General features: G+C 37.7%; 2 protein-coding genes across 2 annotated transcripts; both read left to right on the top strand.

The window, feature by feature from the left end:
* The first annotated feature begins 1257 nt into the window (after window positions 1–1257).
* On the top strand, window positions 1258–7293 carry LOC126799441 (plastidic glucose transporter 4). The gene is made up of 14 exons (XM_050526649.1): window positions 1258–1386; window positions 1507–1756; window positions 2225–2339; window positions 2670–2737; window positions 3123–3255; window positions 3348–3447; window positions 3527–3639; window positions 5056–5149; window positions 5263–5416; window positions 5491–5637; window positions 5721–5794; window positions 6224–6312; window positions 6402–6516; window positions 6945–7293. Exons 2-14 carry the CDS (start codon window positions 1513–1515, stop codon window positions 7125–7127), a joined length of 1629 nt encoding a protein of 542 aa, XP_050382606.1. The 5' UTR covers window positions 1258–1386; window positions 1507–1512; the 3' UTR covers window positions 7128–7293.
* A 616-nt stretch (window positions 7294–7909) lies between these two features.
* Window positions 7910–14671, top strand: LOC126799432 (PHD finger protein At1g33420-like). Its single transcript, XM_050526638.1, has 5 exons — window positions 7910–8575; window positions 9516–9642; window positions 10283–10498; window positions 10910–11515; window positions 13553–14671. Exons 1-5 carry the CDS (start codon window positions 8227–8229, stop codon window positions 14370–14372), a joined length of 2118 nt encoding a protein of 705 aa, XP_050382595.1. The 5' UTR covers window positions 7910–8226; the 3' UTR covers window positions 14373–14671.
* The last annotated feature ends 6201 nt before the right edge of the window (window positions 14672–20872 follow it).

Genomic DNA, 20872 nt, shown 5'->3' on the forward strand with positions numbered 1-20872 from the left:
TACAAGTTCTTTGTCTGGAGGAATGGTCTAGAGTGTCTTCTTCTAGTAAAATTAGTGCTGGAGGTGTGATCAGAGATCATAATGGCTCTTGGATCTCTGACTTTCAAATCAACCTAGGCATTGGTGACATTCTCGATGTTGAAACATGGGGTCTCTATTATGGTCTGAAGGTTGCTGCTCAAATGAATATCATTTGCCTAGAAATTGAATCAGACTCGGCTATCCTAATTCAGCTTATACAGAAGAATAATTTTGAGCTCCATCCTCTTGGCTCTCTCTTAAATGGCTGCTTGATGTTCATGAAGGGTTTGACTTCTGTCTCCGTGTCTCATATCTTTAGAGAAGCCAACATGACAGCTGACTCTCTCGCAAAGGAAAATATCAATCATGACATGGGTTTAGTGATCTTTGATTCTCCTCCTGTTCATGCCTCTCAATGGTTTTTGGATGATCTAGCTGGTGTGTCTAGAGCTAGAATGGTTTTCAAGTATTCTAGTTAGTTTCTTTTGCTTATTTGTTTAGGCTCTTTGAGCCTCGTTTGTAAAAAAAGAAAAGAAAAGAAAACAAAACAAAGTTAACATCAATAACGTGCTTAGATACTAGTGGCTGATATTGATATATAACAATAAAATAATTACGGGTGCTTGCACTCTATGGTGCATTGAATCCGTTTCCCCATAATCATGATTCATTCCAATCTAATTTCCTTCTCCTACCTAATTTTCTCAAGCATCATACAATCAAGAACTATATCTATGTGTTCAATTTTCCGAACTTACTACATATCCAATCAGGTTACGTATTGTTCCTGGTCTCTTTACAAAATTGAAAAAAAGTGTAGTTTTCGGTAACCGTTGATTACGCTTGTTCAAACTTTAAATCATCACAAATTGTTTGGATTTGCCCTCAAAACTTGAATGAGTTACTCTGTTTTGGATGTGCTGACGAACTTGGTTTAACGCGTTCTACAACTTTCCAAAACAAAGCTTTCTCAAAATCTGAACTGAACAGAAGTCGAGTTTTGGTTCACTAGATAGACTAAGGAGGGTGAAAGTAAATATTATGATGATCGCCGTCTAAACTCGGTAAATGTAAATCTCAGGTCGGGACGCATTGATGAATCTCATTTTTGTTTTGTTTTGTTTTGGATTAAAAAAACACGTTGGGACCCAGTGTGTTTCAGTCTCGTAGTTATCAAAACAGCAGCAAATAAAAGGAGTCGGACTCCGACTGAGAGACCAAGAAAGAAGAACAAGAGCCCCCCTTAAGCTCTCACATTGTCCAATCTTCGCCTCCCCCTCCATCTCACTATTCCAATCACTCAATTTCTCATCTCCCACACTCTCAGTCCTCAATTCTGAATTTCCGAACCATCATTCTGCCCAGGTAACATGAAACTCTTTGATAATCTCATATACAATTTATTGTTTCTACCTAAAGTGATCATTTTTGCATTTTGGAATGAGATTTTTTGTGCAATTTTTTTTTCTTTTTTTACAATACCAGATAAAAATGCAAGCGTCGACTTGTGGTTCGGTTAGGGAGAACCTAGTGTTTGGGGTCAAAGTCCAACAGCAGAGAAAGGTATTGGGTTTTGGCCAAGTGAGAAGAAATCTGTGTATGACTGAGAGGACCACCAGCAGCTTGGGTGGATTGAAGCTCACTATGGGAGCCAACCTTGGACGACATGGAATCGGGCTTGATGGGATTTCCATGACCTCCTTGAAACCCAGATCAGTCAGGGCTCAGGCTTCTGGTATGCTTTTTCAATCACAGTGCTTGCTTATAAACTTTGTTACACAAACGTGTTTTTGAGCACTGTTCTGGACAATGACAATTCTGGAATTCAATATTTGATTTGGGTTTCTATAATGACGTGAAATTGGATTTTCGACATTTTGTCATTTGTTTGTGCTTTCTTTATGGAAATAGTCGTTTTCATGATTGTATAACCAACTGTCTTGCTCTTTTTCTTAATCGGCGGAAAAAAAGCTGACATTATAAACAAGCCAACTCTATAAGCTTTGTTAGTTGGGATTTTTCTTGGATCATGTCCGATTTACTTGCACTTCAGTTTGGTAAAACATATCCTCTTGCGTGATGCTACTATGAGCGCTATGTAGTATTGTATCTGGAATGCCTCGATTAAGTGACTGTATTTTGATACCCAACTGAACATTTTATGCTTTGGTTTTTACCTGTACTTTATTTGATTTTGCTGCAGATGGGGACATTGAGAATCTTGTTCCTCCCAAGCCTCAAGTCAAATCATCTGGAACAGTATTACCATATGTTGGTGTTGCCTGTCTTGGAGCCATTCTATTTGGTTATCATCTTGGGTATGATTTAAGTTGGCAAAGAAAATACTTGCTCTTCTATTTTGGACATGTTTTTTTCCCTAATTACGCACTGTTTCATTTACATTATGCATTCAAATTGGTCTGCTCAGACAATCTGTATGCATTTTATATTCAAATCAGTGTGGTCAGAAGATATGTATGCAGTCATGAGTCATGACTGTAATTTCTCTTTCCTCTTCAATTTTTGCCGGCTGTGTATATTTTTGTAAGATAATTCAAGACCAAGCCTTTCTCTTTTTATAATAGTTCAGTTGTATAACTTGGTCACATGAGAATCTTATGGTTGTATCTGCCTGCATTCTTTTGCAGGGTGGTAAATGGTGCTCTTGAGTACTTGTCCAAGGATCTTGGTATTGCTGAAAACGTTGCAATAAAAGGCATGTCTAATCTTTTTATTTGATTAAACCTGAGAAAATAGCTTAAACATTATTATTATTATTATTATTATTATTATAATTATTATTATCTTTTGTTTTCTTTTCGACTTAAGTTCTTAAATTATGATCCATTTAGTGTCATGGAGTACATGTTCTTCATTTTCCTAATTTTTGTGATACAATGCCAAATTATAAGCGGTCTGTGTTGAATGAGTTCTTACTCACACACATGCACACACTCACACATAATGTTTTGCAATGAGTACAATACATTATGAAGTATTTTTTGCTTTTTTTTTTTGAATATTCATACTTTTTTTAAATTATTGTGATGTTTGCTCTCGAGAATGTATAGTTCATTGTTTCCACCTTATGCCTTCTGCAGGGTGGGTGGTAAGCACACTTCTGGCCGGTGCCACAGTTGGATCTTTCACCGGTGGGTCATTGGCTGACAAGTTTGGGAGAACTAGGACTTTTCAACTTGATGCAATTCCACTCACGATTGGAGCATTTTTATGGTCTGTATTTTGTCTTGGATTTTTAGGTATGATCTTCAATAAAAACACTAGAAGCTCACTGATATTTTTTCTTGGCCTTTTTATTATTTCAGTGCCACTGCACAGAGTGTTGAGCAAATGATAATTGGGCGCTTACTTGCTGGCATCGGAATTGGCATCTCATCAGCAATTGTCCCACTTTACATTTCTGAGGTAATGTTAGTGTTTACATACTGCTCCCGGTTATTGTTTTCTATTTACTGGCTGATCAACACTGTGATCTCTTGGTCAGATCTCCCCAACTGAAATTCGAGGTGCACTTGGATCTGTAAACCAGCTTTTTATATGTCTTGGAATCCTTGGAGCACTGGTGGCTGGATTACCTTTATCAGCAAATCCGTTATGGTATCATCCTTGCATTTTTTTTTCTGCTCTTTGTAAATATTTTGTGCATGTGCATGCAATTGAGAATTGTATGCATGTGTGTGTGTGTTTTGGATACTTAAGCTAAAACAACACAATTGAAGTGAATGGATGTAAGGAGATGAAAGCTGGAGTCAACTGGGAAAGTCTAGTTAAAGTGAATGGAAGTAGTTTTAGCGTAAAAGTCTATTCAGAACTATCGCTCACTCTAAAACTGAAGACATATTGATAGGAATTCTTGCTATTCAATCTACTTCTCTGGCAAGTACACTAATAAAGTGAATGGAAATAGTTCGAGTAAAAGTCTATTCAGACATTTGCTCACTGTAAAACAGAAGACATATTAATTGGAAATTTTGCTAGGCAATCGATTTCTCTGGTGAGTTGTAAGTTTAGTTTTAGAAGAAGCTTGAAATATGCAGAGGTAAGAGTTCATTTGGTTGATTCCAAATGGATGTAAGGAGATGAAAGCTGGAGTCAACTGGAAAAGTCCATGAACTTTTTAAGTTTCTATTTCTTAATATTCAAAATTACTTTTTGATGTTTTGGATATATTGCATCTACCACATGGGGCATATCCGGGATTCCCACAGCTAATGAATGGGCTCTAAGGATGGCATGTCACATCAATATATGGTATTGGAAATGCTGAATTGCTGGAGTTGGGTGGCTCCACAATTTATGCTCGAACACAGGAAATTGCCAAACTTGGGGTAAATTCGAGATAATGTCATAAATCAATGATACATATTGCATTTATGTTGGATTGGTGGCACATATGGTTAAGTGTAGGAACTATTTATGATATCCCAATCATAAAATGGTGCATGTGTGGCATCCTCAAGTCTCAATGTGACCTAAAGGTGGTGTAACACGAATGGACGAATAATTGGAATGCAAATGCTGATTGATAGAGAGGTTGAATGATATTGAAACTCGCAGGGAAAATGACAGTATCTACCAAGTTTGGGGTAATTTGGCAATAATGCCTGAAATAAAAGATAAGTACATATATGAGTTTGATATAGCATTTATGTGAGATTATTAGCAGAAATATGAATATTTTAGAAAAATAATAATACTATTCTTGTTTCGAATCTCAAAATGAAAAATAGAATCTTTGCAATTGTAAGATTGGTTGATAAGTTATAATTTGTCACTGGAGCCAAATTGAACTTCTTTGATTGAGTTACTGATGTGTATATAAAATATAATAATCTTCCTTATTTAATTCATAGCTTTGCGATATTGTCAATGAATGAATGAATTATCACTATGTTCAGTATTCATGAGAATTGAGCATATAAACCTTATCACTATATCTAGCAGGTCTATGTTTTTCCTCTGTTTGGTCTACTTCTGTCTGTCTCGTAATTCACCGTATATATTATTTATTAGGTGGAGGACAATGTTTGGCATTGCTATAGTTCCCTCTGTTCTATTGGCTTTAGGAATGGCTGTTTCACCCGAAAGTCCTAGATGGCTCGTACAGGTTTCCATCCTTTGATCAATATGAGCAAAGTTGTCTTACCTAAATCTATATTATGTGTTCAGCTGTAAATTGTAATTTTCAGTGGAAGTGCTTAACAGTGCCTTATTTTGCAGCAAGGGAAAACTTCTCAAGCTGAAAAGGCTATAAAAACATTATACGGAAAAGAGAGAGTAACTGAGGTGATGCATGACTTAACATCAACAAGTCCTGGATCTGCTGAACCAGAAGCAGGATGGTTTGATCTGTTTAGTAGCCGCTATTGGAAAGGTTTGCCTAGTTCTTAGTATTTATGCTTTTGACATACATTTCTTTTTCTTCCTGACATCTATGTTTTTGTACAGTTGTGAGTGTTGGTGCGGCACTTTTCTTGTTCCAACAGTTAGCTGGGATAAATGCCGTGGTTTATTATTCCACTTCTGTATTCCGCAGTGCTGGCATAACGTCAGATGTTGCAGCAAGTGCTCTTGTTGGAGCGGCAAATGTCTTTGGTTAGTTTCGGAATTTGGAAAATTTGTAATGTGATCATACTGTTTTGTGACTTTTCTCAAACTCTGGATTATATCTTTAACAGGTACGGCTGTTGCATCGTCATTGATGGACAGACAGGGAAGGAAGAGCCTTCTCCTCATAAGTTTTGGAGGAATGGTAATATTATCTTTGTTTCATTGTTTGAAGTATAGGAACACACTTTTTACATGATATACAAGCAAATATATATGCACTCTTCCAATGTTGTCCAATGATTTTGAGCTGTCACTTTTCGGGACCCCATACAAGATCAAACTTTAAACTCTATGGTTCAATATTTCTTCTAACTATGTGTGTCGTTTATAAACATTTTGGTATTCATAATAAATTAGTAGCTATAATCGGGATGATAAAAGATGATCCTTGTGCAGAAAATAAGCAAATTTAAGTCCCTTTGTCAAACATTATGCAATAAAAGATTTTCATTGTCCAATGCAATTCGACTTGCTTGGTTGTGTCTATTATTTAACTTTGAATGGAGAAGTTTCTGCTTTCTCATGTATACTGACTTTCTCTTCTTTTTTTGTGTTTTGTTTGTTTGCTTAGGCTGCCTCAATGTTGCTGCTTGCTTTGTCTTTTACCTGGAGTGTTTTAGCTCCATATTCCGGCACCTTTGCTGTTGCTGGGACTGTTCTGTAAGTTAGAGACTTCTGCAAAAAGCACCACACATCCATTTTAGATGTTCATGTTCATATCTAAACACTGTTCTTATTTTGATGAACAGCTATGTATTGTCCTTTTCGCTTGGTGCTGGCCCTGTACCTGCTCTTCTTCTGCCAGAGATATTTGCTTCAAGAATCAGAGCAAAAGCAGTTTCTTTGTCATTGGGCATGCACTGGGTAAGTGGCAATAGATTTTGTATATATTTGAAGTGAGATGGTACCTAACTAATCAATATATCTTTTTACGATAATTTTTTGTCAATTGCGTACTTTGTTTTGGCTTTTGTTAGAATATCAAATGGTGTACTTGGTGATACTCTAATGATAAAACATAAATTAATGATTCTGTACCCAGAAAAAAAGAATAAAAAATTTGGAACAAAAATAACCCGATTGCAGAGGCTGCATTTGGTCATGTATGAATTCATATATACAAGATTCATAAATTATACATATACTATACATACATTACACACATACAATTATACACAGATCTAGTGTGCCTCTCTATCCAAACGGCTATTGTTGTGATGAAAACTGAATGAAATGAACAGACATCCATTTTCTGATTTATTAACTAAATTTTTATTTTTCTGTATCGTCAGATATCAAACTTCGTCATAGGCCTGTATTTCTTGAGCTTTGTAACCAAGTTCGGGATCAGCTCAGTGTATCTGGGATTCTCTGCTGTTTGTCTGCTTGCTGTCTTGTACATAGCTGGTAATGTTGTTGAAACTAAAGGGCGATCGTTGGAGGACATCGAGCGCGCCCTTAGCGTTCCAACTTGATTTTAGTACAGTTTTTATTTTGACCCGTGACTACAAGTAAAATGTCATGTTAATAGTTCAACTGTCAATAAAGAATACTTTTTATTTATGATGATTTTGTTATCTCAAGTAAGGCTGAACTACTTGTTTCTTTTTAATGCAATAACATTCCATGTCTTCTCCTTTCTATTTGTTTTGTACAACTTCCCAGTTTTCTATCATCCACTCAATATTCTGAAAATTGATTAAAGAAAATAATACAGTATTATGAAAATCATTAAACCGAGCTCTCGAGTTTCTATTTGTTTTCTGTAGCTCAGCATTAGTGGCCCTACTGGTTTTTGCCAGTCACTGTAATTGGAAATTTGAAATGGCATCAGCAAGGAAAGTAGAGAAAGAGAGGGATGAGGGGAGGAAAAGACGAAGGGAGAGGATAGAAGAGGAGTTCTTGTAAATTCCATGAGCATGATTAGAGCGCATAAGTTCATTCAATTTACACCCCTGATCAAAATGCATTGCAATTTACTGACAAATGAAACAAAGGAGTGTAAACAACTCGCGCGTATTCGACACGTTTTATTCCGTTCGGGTGTGGAGTCGTGTTGGAATTGACAGCTCTGTTTCAAGAAATAGACTTGCCAGAACAACAAAAACATTTTGTTGGTTTTACCGACGTGACAATTTTTACAGTAGAGAAACTGTAATTTATTTTTACTTCAATCCTATTTTGTTTTGTTTACATTGATTCTGGACGAGAAAAAAGAAGTCCACGTGGTGCACATGACTCGGCACCGAAAACAATAAATTCCTGGTTTCCTTTTTTGTTTTTGATTCCTCCCTCGAACTTCGATCCCTCCTTAAAATTGGTTTCTCCGATCTCATCACCTACCGGTTTTTTCTCTTTTAAATGTCAAACTATTTTTTTCAAAAATTTAAAATAGAAACAAGAAGAAGAAGAAATTCGTCCTAACTTTACAGAGAAGATGAAAAAAGTGAATTTGATTTCTGAGGCTTCTTCAATAGATAGATAGAAAGAAAAAGCGCGAAACAGCAATCACAGAACCCAGTCTTGCTCGATCTACAGCCTTCTTCGAATCCCCGGGCCCCACGCGCCGCCGTGATGGTTGTGAACGAGCGGCCTCTGAAGCGGATGAAGAGGCGGATTACGGCGGATCTCAACGACTTCTTCACCTCCCCTTCCTCCTCCTCGACCTCCTCGCCGGAGCCTACCGGGCCTTTCAGGACCGCCGTCAGGGAGTTCCTCTCCAACCATGCGCTGGTTCCTCCGCCGTCGTCGCTCTTCCCTCACCTGATGACGTGGCAGGTCCACTTCCGGGTCGGCGACGCTGCGGATCAGCTCGCGGCGGACGGTCCGGATGCGTTTGCTCCGCCCGTCGTGTGCCTCGATATCGTCGAGGAGGACGTCGCCAGATCTCGAAACGTCTATTGTGATCAGTGCCGAGTTGTCGGTGAGTTGACTCGCCCCCCCCCCCGAGTTGTATGCCTTTTGGAATTGTTTCTCATCTTCATCTTTTATTTTTTGTTTTTTAATTAATCCATATTAGCATGATTAAAATGATAATTTGTGTCTTGCTAAATGTTAATCATAAGAGTTAGAAGTGTAAATTCCCTGGTTGAAAGGAAAAGGTTTAGGTGAATTGTTGCTCAATGGGGTAGCGTGGCCCCGGTGATGTTGATTAGGAGTTGTCCTCTGGTGATGGTAGTACGGCACGGCACGGCGATTTTTACTCGTGGACTGATGGAATGAGCACCAAGTTGGATGTTTGGTGCTTTGCACAGGTCATGACAATGAGTCCATGACAGGAGCTGATAACTGTTTCTGCTTGACAGCTGGAATCGGCCGCGTTGAGTTTGAGACTTCTACTTTTATGTTAATGTTGAATTATGACCAACTGTTCTTCACAATGTGATATGATATCTAGCAAGTCGGACATAGTGGGAGTGTGAGACTGACGATTGAGCGTCCGCTTAGGGGCGATGGAAATTATGAATGTGCGAGCTAGTTTCTTTACTAAACTGATGAGCTTTGGATTGAGGTTGTAGACTCTGTGTGTGTGTATATATACAGACACACACAAATGCTTGATGAAGAAGTCATGACCCTTGACCACTTACATTCTTAACAGTTCATGCTCATGAGACGAAAGAGAGCTTCTTATACTACCTTATTGTCCTGACCATTTTGTAGACTAAAGTAGGGAATTGATTCGATGAACTTGATTTATGGTTAGGCATCATGGACACCTTCTAGGTTGGAATCATCTCATGTGTTTGTAAGACTATAACTACTTGTATGAGTGTTTTGATCAAACCTTCTCAAATTGTACAGTCCACCAATAATAATGTCAGAACTCACCTGACTGACTTTGTTTCTTCTCAAACATTTAGGATGGAGTGGTCATCCAGTTTGCGGGAAACGTTATCATTTTATTATCAAGGCTGATGGTAATTCCATTGGTGGGTATCACAAGCCTTGTATATGCTGTGGAGATGTTGTGCATATCTACGAATCCAAGTGAGGACTTGAATTTTTTTTTTCTCCATAATTGCTTTATTTCTGATTATATTATCTAGTTATTTTAAGCATGGTTTATTTGATTTATGCTGGCTTATGTCACATAGATACTGATACCTATGCCAAGCAGATGACATACATATAAGAAACGTATTCATATATGTTTTATGCATATCCATAATTCACCACTATCATTTGGTTGCTTATGGTTTGTGATCAATATGCATTTATATATAGATCCATGTGTCTGTCGTCTTCCAATAGAATATATTGTTTGTATAGACACCTTGTTATCTGATACCTCCAAGCTTTGATATACATGATCAACTTGTTTCTGTATATTGCTACTTGGCATTAAGTTTGGTATATATGTGAATATGTGATGATGGTTGCTCAAGCAAGCAAAGTAGAGACTTTTAAAAGTAATGGAGAAGAATGTATGAAGTTATATAATAGCCCAATGTTTCACAGAAATACAAACATAACAAAGACTATTAAACAAAAAGGGTTTTTTCTATACAGCGAGGTGCATCAGTTTACTAAATGTTTTCATACTAATAGATAATTGTCTATTCTACTGCTGTTAACTCGGTTGAGTGAGTTTGATCTCTTATATTGTGGAAATGTTTCTTGGTTGTAGGTGCAAATCTTGCAACCTTGAAGCAAGTACAAAGGACGTTGAAGATTGGGTGTACAATCAATTAGAGAACACAAACCATCTTCTGCATGGAGTGGTCCATTCAAATGGTTTTGGACACCTTCTCAGGGTAAATGGAAGGGAAGGTGGCTCGAGGATGCTTTCTGGATGTCATATCATGGACTTTTGGGATCGGCTCTGTAAAGTTCTTGGTGTGAGGTTTGTTTTCTTTCCTCTTTGTATTTTTGAATTTCTTTTAGAGTTTTCATGTGTAGTCTTGTGCTTAGTAGCTGGGCTTGAGTAGTTTTTTTTTTGGGGTGGGGGTGGTATTGATGATGACTCCACAAGGAGTTGACCATGAAGCCTCCGTTGTAATCGTGAGAGATAAATAGATAAATACCACGCACTACATGAGTTGACCATGTCCTTACTTCTTTTTGTTGTTCATAAAACAGAGGATTCTAAAGCAGATATTCTGGGTTATCATATTTGCTTTTATTTCACTCAAGATTTGCAATCTTTATTTTATCTTTGTTTATAATGATCTTTTATCTGTGCCCTATTTTATTTTATTATTGCCAATCTTTCATCACAATAAACTCCAATTTGTCATTTTCCACACATGAACAGAATGGTCAGTGTGATGGATGTGTCAAAGAAGTATGGGCTGGAGTATCGGCTACTTCATGCAATTATCAAAGGACATCCATGGTATGGTGATTGGGGTTATGAATTTGCTACTGGTAGTTTTGCTCTCACTCTTGATGCCTATAATTTAGCTGTTGAAAAACTCTCTACTTTACCCCTGTCCATATTCCTTGCTCAACCTCGAATTCCATCTTGCATCCGTGAGCTCATCTTGCAATACCAGTCCCTATCAGATCGGGAGCTTTTGAATATAAAAGATCTCTTTGGTTTCTTAATTAAATTGATTCATGATGCTCCCAAGCGTTCTTCAAGAGTTGATGATGCCATGAGCAAGAAGCGACGAGCTTCTGGAGTTCTGTATTCTTGGACGAAGACTGACGTTGAATGTGTAGAAGAGGCCATGGTCAAGGTGCTACGTGCAGTTACTGGGTTGACTTGGGTAAATCAACGTAATCTTAGGAAAGCCATATACAAGGGTCAGCCACCCGATCTCCTGGATTATTGCCTCAACGACCTTGGAGGAAAAATGGTAGCAGATGGGATCTTCGTTAATTCGAGACGCAATGCTGATGGTGATTTGGAGTACAGGTTAGTTGTATTTACAGCCTCAATATTTGTTCCCGTTTCCATTTTGTATTATACCTTTTTTTTGTTTTTTGTTTTTGTTTTTTTTGTTTTTGTTTTTGGCTTGAAATCAAACTCATATTGCCAGTTTCATGGGAGAAATCCGGCTTCTATGTTATTAATGTCTGCATTTTCTTGTTTTTAGAGAACCTCACCCCTTTATTAACCTAAAGATTTTCATAGCTTCCCACCACCAGAACTGTTTTATCTTTGACCAAATTCACTATATAAGTGCTTTACCTTCTGCCTTACCTTCTCTCCTATTTTTGACCCAAATCAATTTTATATATTAATCAATAGTATATTGAAAATAGTTTTTATACATGAAAATCATCTGAGTTGGCCAGAGAACCTTTGAAGAAGTTCCAATGGAATCAAACTCAACTCAAAACTAGGGGTTCATCTGAATTGAGTATAAAATCAAATTGGATCTATTGACGTGCTTTTATTTACATAGGATTAGCACGATATGAGAATACCCACCCTTTGAGACTGACATCCGGAGATTCATGCAATGAAATTTAATTTTTTTCAGTCCTTGGTGTATCAGCAGAATTCAAACTGTGTTGATGCTCATGCAACTTATAATTTTTTGGTTTGTTTGTGTTAGGGAAGAGGGGGAAGAATAGAGAGAAGGATAAGATATAGTAATCATATATTAGCTTCTGGCCAGATAAAGAAAGTTCATGCCAATAAGTTTGCTAAAAGGGTGACGATCTAAAATAATGCAGAAACCAATTATAATTGTCCCTTTAATCCTGCTAGGTTAAGGGTCAGCCTTCTTTATCTAAGGATGGTAAAGTTTTAGCCTTTTTGTAGGAAATAGGTATTATTTTATGACCTGTTGGCTAATCCCATTGATGCAACTGCAATCTTTTTTCCATTCCATTGGAAATTGCAACTGCAATCCATTAGAGAACGCATTACACTATTTTCAAATGAAGTGATTACCATCTTGAGCTTTTCAGCCTTAAATTAACATTATGTCAATCGTCTTGTCTGTGGTCACTTTGTCACTGCTCTTAATTCTTTACTATATAGTTTTGTTATTATTATTTAATAAAGCTGAAATCCTTCCTTATTCTATGTGGTACACATGCGTCTGGTTCTTTGCGCTCAATGTTTTCTCGAGTAATACTTGTCTAGGTATTTGGTAGATAAGCTAGATGTTTCTTCAATTTTTAGCATTTCTAAGGTTTTTACTTGGGAAGCACAAGCATGGAGTACAGACTGTACAGGTTAGGTAACTTACCTCACAGGTTTTCAGTTGGGAGTGATGACTTGTACCAATGAGGGGTTAGTAAGATTGGTTAGCCTTCGTGTGTGGATTGGGGATTGTATTACCGACCTATATGCTAGAGTTGATGTCTTCTAAATATTGCCGGGTTCAGAAGGAGGGGCCCTGATTCAAGCCAGGTGTTTAGGGAATAATTAGTATGAGAGGGAAAAAGGACTTGCAGATCTTAGGACTCTAAGATAGTTAAATGTCTTTAAACACCAAATCTGATTAGGGTCCTCCCTAAGTTTAAAAGTATGGTTCTGTAGTAGTAGCTAATTTTTCCTTCAATCCAGATTTTCTCCAAGTTCATTTAAGCATCCGGAATTTTGCTCGTCTCCAAGGTTGCAAGAGCACCATTTTTGGGTCTCATACTAAGTTTTTCTGTTACCTAATAACTAGATCCCTGGAGTAGAGAACTTTTAAAGACCAAGTGAAAGGAGAAGTGTTGGTTGACTTTTGTTATTGTCAGTAACAGTACCCTGTTTTGGATACATATATTATTTTGAAGTTGTCAAAGATATTATAAATTTTGAATTTGGAGTGTTGTTTCATAGAAAGACGGAACTGTCTAAGAGCTTAGGCCTCCATTTTGAATCTGCAGCGTTGCTTAATTCACTGTTTAACAGCGTTGGCAATACTGTCGTAGCAGTTCATTTCAATTATAATTTGTCATGAATCTCTGGTTCGTAAGTTTGTAACGTGCTGTTTTTTTTTTTTTGCAGACTCGAGGCTGGAAACAGCCCATCAAATGACTCTTCCACCTCTAAATGCCTATCAGAAGAAAATCTTGTTCTGGACATGCGCTTTTTATATGAGTTGATGCTTCACCCCCAAACTATGATGAAAGATGTGCCTCGAGGAACAAGAGATCTTGCAGTCAGCTGTGCTGAAAAGCTACTTGACTGCAAGCAGTTTGTGAAAGACTACAAGCCTGAAAAGATGTCAATCAATGACCCTTCTGTTATATGTCTTTTATGTAGAGTTGAACTTACAGACGAGTTGGAAGAATATGCCTCTCTGGATCCCCCTGCTGAACTGATTGTTCTATCTAATGCTACTGTATCTGATCTCAAGCTTGCAGCATCAAAAGCTTTTCAAGATGTATATTTGGTCTTGAAAAGGTTTCAAGCTGAAGAGTTGGCTGACTATGGCGGTGTTGATGAATCCACCCAGGTCAAGAAGTTGCTAGGGTCAGCAGAGTACGTTCAGGTGCGAGGGCGGTGCAATGCAAAGAGTGGATGGAGTAAGTTTAGTATGGAGAGAGGGCTGGAGGGGTGGACAGTGGAGTGCAGCTGTGGAGCAAAGGATGATGACGGAGAGAGAATGATGGCTTGTGATCGTTGTGGTGTGTGGCGGCACACTCGATGTTCTGGAATCCCAGACTCTGATTTGGTTCCTGCAAACTTTGTTTGTCAAGGATGCAAAAGCTCAGTTTCAGTAACAAAAAGCGCCGGACCTTGCAAGGATGAGGTGGTTGCCAAGGTTGCTGGTGAAAGCTACTCCTTTGGTAATGGTTTGACTGCCCCTCCTGACGTTCGCTGAGATTATTTTATTTTCATTGTCAATAAGTAATTGGTTTGATTTTATCATTTTCTTCGAACGAGAGTTAATCCCCAAATGACGATGTACATATAACCCCTAGGGCTTTTAGAGTTTTTCAAATTTATAATTTCCTACTTCTCTTCCTCTGTATATATTCCTTCCATGGCCAACAAAAGAGAAGTTGAAAAGTTGGAACATAGCAGAAAGAAAAAAAAAAGGATCAATGTTTTATATTTCCTTGTCTATTTTCTGATCATGTTGCTGATTGCCCAAGGGATTGGAGCGTATGTTAAAAAAATAGAATACTAACTCGAGGTTGCTCTTTTGAGAAAACGTTGTGAACTTTCTGTGTTCTCTTGGATTACGCTAATTTTCTAAATTTCCCAATTTATTTTGGTCGAAGCAAATGTGCTTCATTGTGATGAGCCAGATCGAACATTGCAGGTATCAAAATGGCAAGTTTAGTACACTAAATTATTGGAAAAACTTATTTTTTTGATTGGAATATTAAAGGCAAGGTACACCAAATAGGGTAATATCCTCAACAGAGGACCCCCAACACAACCAATTAATTTACAGCAATCAACTCCATGAGCCATAAAGGCCCTTGCTCTCTGCAAGACCAAGCTTCAGTCAAGGCCAGCGTTGACCTAGCTAACTGGTGTGCAACTCCATTTAATCTTTTCTTCACATGCTTCCATGAAATCCACTCAAATTCACTCATACTCAACCTTACTGCATCAAGAACTCCACTAATGTCACTCAAGTCCCAGCTACGGACATTCAGACCATTCAGAACGTTTAAAGCATCACCTCTAACACCAATTCTAGTAACTCCCAGCTTTTTGCAAAAATCCAAACCATGCCAAAGAGCAAGGGACTCAGAAGCTGCAGGACCAAGGGAAAAAGGCAGAGGTATGAATATAGCACCTACCAACTCCTTTCTTTGGTTGAGCAGCACCGCTCCCAGGCCCACTTTTCCTCCTGCCTTGTCCACAGCACCATCAAAATACAAAAGATAATTTGAACAAGAATTAACCTGCATAACTGGACTGTTCGTAGGGGCTTTAGCATCTCCATTACGAGCTCAGGCACTTATGGATTTGCAACTCAGAGCTTGATTCAGTTCAGTTTGCCATTCCTTACAATTCCGGACACTAATGCTGGGATCCAGTTCCAACTTTCCGTGAATCACCTCATTTCTAATTTTCCAAATTAACCAGCAGAGTAAGCAGAAAAACTCTAAGTCCTTAACCGAACCCTCATTTTTAACCCTGATCAGCAAACGATCTCTCCTTCCAATTCTTCACAGCCCCAGCCAACCATGTAAGCTTCCAAATCTTTTTGCACCTTTTGACAATCCCACAGACTATGCAAACTGTCTCACTCCCGCAGCTACATCTGCAACAAATATCAGAAGTGCACACTTTGCGTATAAACAAACGCTCAACACAGGGTAAAAATGCATGGCAATCTCGCCAAAGAAAGAGCTTGACTTTGTTAGGGACGGAAAGGCCCCAAATAATACTCCATACATTATTGGAGTTGGAAACATTACTCTCACCACTACTACCACTCCCAATTGCTTTAACTCCATACCAAGCCAATAGCCAGATTTTACAGTGTAGTAACCATCTTTTGTGTAGTGCCAAACAAGTGTATCACTCCCAGCTTTTTCACAAATTGGAATAGAGAATCTTCTCCACATCCACAGATAAAAATTTGCTTTTTATAAAATTAACATCCCACATACTTGGCTTTTCCATTATTGAGTTCACAGTCGCATTACAATCTAGGAAACGTGGGGTGATTACTTGAAAAGACCAAGGTGACCGCAACCACTTGTCCTCCCATGTTCTCCTAGTTGTGCCGTCGCATATTCTTTGTCTAATCTGACCCCACTCACAAAATAATATTGACCGTTGGATGTGAGATGTATAACATATATTGATGTATACTAGAATATTCTAATCCCCACACACAACAATTCTTTTCCCCAAATTAAACTCCTCCAAATAAAAGAAGGCTTAGAGCCGAGCTTAGCAGCTCCCCAATTACCTCCAGGAACATACGTCGCCTGCAACAATCGGTTAACCAAAGAGTTTGGGTGCATCAAAATCCTCCACTAAATTATTGGAAAAACTTGTGCCAAGCAAAACAGAGGTACTTTAGAATACCTCATTTATGTAAGAGTAGCAGTACTGTAGGTGTGCGGTGACGGTGCCAATAGAATCGAACCCCTGAACTGCTCCTCACTCAATGTAAAGCGATGCCACTAATTAGAGAGGTATTGGCGTCAGTTCTTGTTTGGTTATTTAAATTTAGGGGGTGTATTATATTTAGATTTGTGTGTACTTATTTTAATTGACAGACTTTTTAGAAACTCTACGGACTCTTTAAAAAGTACATAGACTTTTATAGAATTATCAAAATCATTGATTTCAACCACAGACTTTAGGCTGATATCTACAGACTTTTATTGATTCGTGAAATCCAAATAATTGATAATAATCATAGATTTCTCAGTACTCATAAAAAAATTGAAACTACTTTTTTTTGTTAGTTATGAATAAACATGGGCATAAACATGTTAGGTTGTAGGAAAAAAATTGGTAAAGAAAAGATAAAAAGAAAATGAAGAAAAATTGTGGAGAATGAACGTCTTTAAATACAATGATAAAGTCAATGAGAAAGTCTATGAAAATCTTTGGTCTAGAGGCTAGACAATTTTTGAATTGTGGTGTGTATAATTAACACTACAAAATCCATGATATTCCATGAGTTTATAATTCCATAAGTATGAATACTATTTTAAATACCTACAAAATTCTATTCATTTTTAAAAGTTTAGATTGAATACCCCAAGACTTTCATGGATTCCATAATGACTTTTAAAAATCCTAATTGAATACACCTAGACTTGTATTGATAATTAAAAGTCTATATTGAATACACCTAAACTTTTAAATTCCATTGATTTCTTTAAAACTCTCACTAATTCCATATATAATACACCCCCTTAACGTCATGTTTTAAACAAAAGGCATAAATGAAAAGTCCAGTAAACTGTTCTTGAAGAATAAGCATAGGTAATTTAAATGCCTAATTCTTAAACTCATAGTAAGTAAGTTACCATTTGTGTTTAAGAAAAGGAAAAACAGAGGCATTTTAAAATACCACATTTTCAAACAAAGAAGCAGAGTAACAGACACCAGTTTCCCATTTGTTTCCCTCAATCCCATTTGCCGGTTGAACTGGCGACAGCTGGTCAGAGAGACTAGCTCTAAGCCAACTGGTCACTCAGAGACCAGCGATTTGTTTGCTGTAGAAGTTTCTATTTATTGCTCTAGGAAGCTGAAGTGCAAGTATAGAATTTAGGTGTCAAAATTACTTCTGCTCAAGAAAAGAATATCATGTAACAAATAACACTTGACAGGTCACAGGTCACATGTCATAATCATGCATAGAAAACGTAGTGTTATTATTATTTGCACGAGCTTAGTGACACAAATTTAATTTGTAGCAAGAAAAAAAAGAGTACAATTTTATTCTTTTATGAAGATGTTGCGGAAGTGATACATCAGATGGAGTTATATAATTGTTAAGGAATTACAGTTCATGTAAATATAACCTATATCTAACCCGAGAGCTTATACTGTTATAATATTCAATCTAATATGCACAAATGTCTTGCAATTTTGAACTTTTTGTTGATGATACATAACCATCAGAATTGTAGAACATTTGTTTCCGTTCTTGTTTATCCAAGTTCAAAACGACAATGTCTAATGCATCTTCTTGATAACAGCAATACTACATCGATCATACGACTTCAACTTGAGCAAGGTGATGCCCTACCACATTGTTTAATCGAGACTTGAACAAAATCAAAACAGAGATACTTTAGATTACCTCATATTCGTTTTATCATAATGACATAATCGATCTTCCATCTTCATCTTTGTCTCACTATGCCAGTCGACTCATGACTTGCTGGATTTAGAGAGTTGCTCAAGGCCAACTAGCCACAAAGACACCAGCATTACTTTCTCTTCTTACTATGTAGGGATTGTAGGGAGTGAAACCAGTAAAAGCCAAAACGAGAGCATTACAGCATGAGTACGAGAACGGACCAACACAAGTTTTCTCATAGGCTCAATTTTACTACAGATTTACTTCCCAAAGCTGAAAGCGTTTAGCTTGTGGAGTCGCTTGGCTCAACATAACTTCAGTACTCCCTGTAGTGAGGAATGTTGAGACAATAGATTTGAATTTGAATTAAAATTTGATACACCCTGTTCATGATTTGAACCTTTTCAATCAGCATGGATGGTCGACAATGAGGAGTTCACCAACAAGTTCAACCATGAATCATGTCATTAACCCCATCATAGAATCAGTGACATGCGACTAAGATAAAGATCTGTTTGGAACTATAGAGAATAAAAACTATTGTCAAAAGGGCAGAAGCTGCTGAGAGCAATTCCTTTACCGACTGCAAATGAAAGTTAATGATACTATCAAATTCCAACCTTGTTAAATTGGACAGTCAAGGGACATGTACAGCAGAAACAGAATGAAGGATGGAAGAATACTCTTAACTCTGCTAGCCTTAGTGTGATAAGAGGAGGGCAGGCACAGTACCAACCCACAGCTCAAAAGCTGATATGAAACTAACAATGGTTGACAAATAAACAGATGTAGGATTTCTTCAAGCTGCTGATAGCTATCCACAAACAGTTTCAAAACTGTAGCTTAGTTGCCCCTAATCCTCATTCACGCTGGTCTACTCACATTAATAATTAACTATGCGTCAAGGAGCGAAATTCAGGCCACTAGACTAGCAAAGGGAGAGAACTTCAAAGAAAGAAAGATAATCGACATCCAAGAGATGCTCTACCAAGACGGAATTGTAAACAAACTGAACAGAAGATTGAGAAAGACTAATGATCTCGGATGTGCATTCGACAATGATGTAGAACTAGTTCTACTCCCTAAACTATGATCTACCATGTTGGGTAAGGCTATAAGCCTATAACTACTTTAAAATCTCTACTGCCTAATCATGAAAGCCCATCTAACACACGTCAATCTAACAAGACAGCACAACCAGATGGCGGGCAGTTCAAACCATTTCGCAGCAAATGAGTGGACTGATGTGGTCAAAACTTGTTTGATCAAAACTAAAAGCACATAATGCCCAAGAAATAAGTTGCTATTTGCTAATGTAACATCCGAACCAAAATACAATAGATAACCCAAAAGGAACCCGATTGAAAAGCAAAATGCTTTAACAACTACAAACATTTTCAATAGCAAAAAGGACTACATATAACAATTACCACATTGGAAGTAATTGTAGAAACAAATCCAATCCAGCCAGGAATTATCTCAATAGAAACACAATCTAAAACGATAATCTAACAGCAATCACAGAATATCCACCCATCAGGTAATTAAATTTAACGAACTAACCATTAAGCTCCATATTGAAAATTTCAAGTAACAACTTCAAACAGAGAGTTTCACAAGTTCTTACCATGAAATTAAACCATTTGTTCAAATCCCAACAGCACTTAAATCCCTGATACTACTAATAACGATCATCAAAACGACACCGTTTTCGACGACTCTCAATCAATCTCCGCCGGCCTTTTGGTAAACATAGGTAAGACCACAATTACCGCAGTAATGCCGGTCAAAATGGTTGGCCATGAAAGTCCCGGCGCCGCACTCGGCGTTAGGGCACTCCTTCCTGAGCTTCTGGACCTTTCCGGAGTCGTTGACCTTGTAGAATGAAGCACGGCGAGCTTGACCTTCTTGTGCTTGTGATTGATCTTCTTGGGCTTTGTGTACGTCTTCTTCTACCTCTTCTTGGCGCCACCGCGGAGGCGGAGCACGAGGTGGAGAGTGGACCCCTTCTGGATGTTGTAGTCGGCGAGTGTCCGGCCGTACTCGAGCTGCTTTCCGGCGAAGATGAGGTGCTGCTGGTCCGGCGGGATCAGTGGCGGATCTAAGGTCCCAAAGTTAGATTGGCGGAAAAAAATTCATCGACCGTAATGAAAACTTCTAATAAAGTAAAAAAATAATTTTTACATATGATTAATCAATAATTCGAAAGAGATATAAAAATTATCAATAAATAAGAGTCATTAAGAACTGTTACATAAAATACTCTATCTAAATTGCGCTCTACGATCTCTAATAGACTGAAAATGATCAATCACTGTCTCTAAGTCAATACCATCTACGTATTCATTTTCAATGTGAAGCATCATACAACCTGAAAGGTATCCGTCTTCCATCTTGTTTCGCAATCTAGTCTTTATAATTTTCATAGCTGAAAATGCACGTTCCGTAATAGCAGTGGAAACAGGAAGTGTCAAGACTAAATGAATCAATCTATCAACCAAGGGAAAAAACTTTGCTAAGTCTATTTCAACTAATCATCTACATAATTGCGCAAGAGAAGATAATTTTTCAAAATCTTTATCATAAAC

This window comes from Argentina anserina, chromosome 1 (assembly GCF_933775445.1).
Source record: "Argentina anserina chromosome 1, drPotAnse1.1, whole genome shotgun sequence".
NCBI lineage: Eukaryota > Viridiplantae > Streptophyta > Magnoliopsida > Rosales > Rosaceae > Argentina > Argentina anserina.

Coding starts and splice junctions, on each gene's coding strand:
- LOC126799441 (XM_050526649.1), top strand. CDS start 1,513: ATGCAAGCGTCGACTTGTGGTTCGGTTAGGGAGAACCTAGTGTTTGGG. Junction 3,256..3,347: donor ACGATTGGAGCATTTTTATG/GTCTGTATTTTG, acceptor TTATTATTTCAG/TGCCACTGCACAGAGTGTTG. Junction 6,517..6,944: donor TGTCATTGGGCATGCACTGG/GTAAGTGGCAAT, acceptor CTGTATCGTCAG/ATATCAAACTTCGTCATAGG.
- LOC126799432 (XM_050526638.1), top strand. CDS start 8,227: ATGGTTGTGAACGAGCGGCCTCTGAAGCGGATGAAGAGGCGGATTACG. Junction 10,499..10,909: donor TGTAAAGTTCTTGGTGTGAG/GTTTGTTTTCTT, acceptor ACACATGAACAG/AATGGTCAGTGTGATGGATG. Junction 11,516..13,552: donor GATGGTGATTTGGAGTACAG/GTTAGTTGTATT, acceptor TTTTTTTTGCAG/ACTCGAGGCTGGAAACAGCC.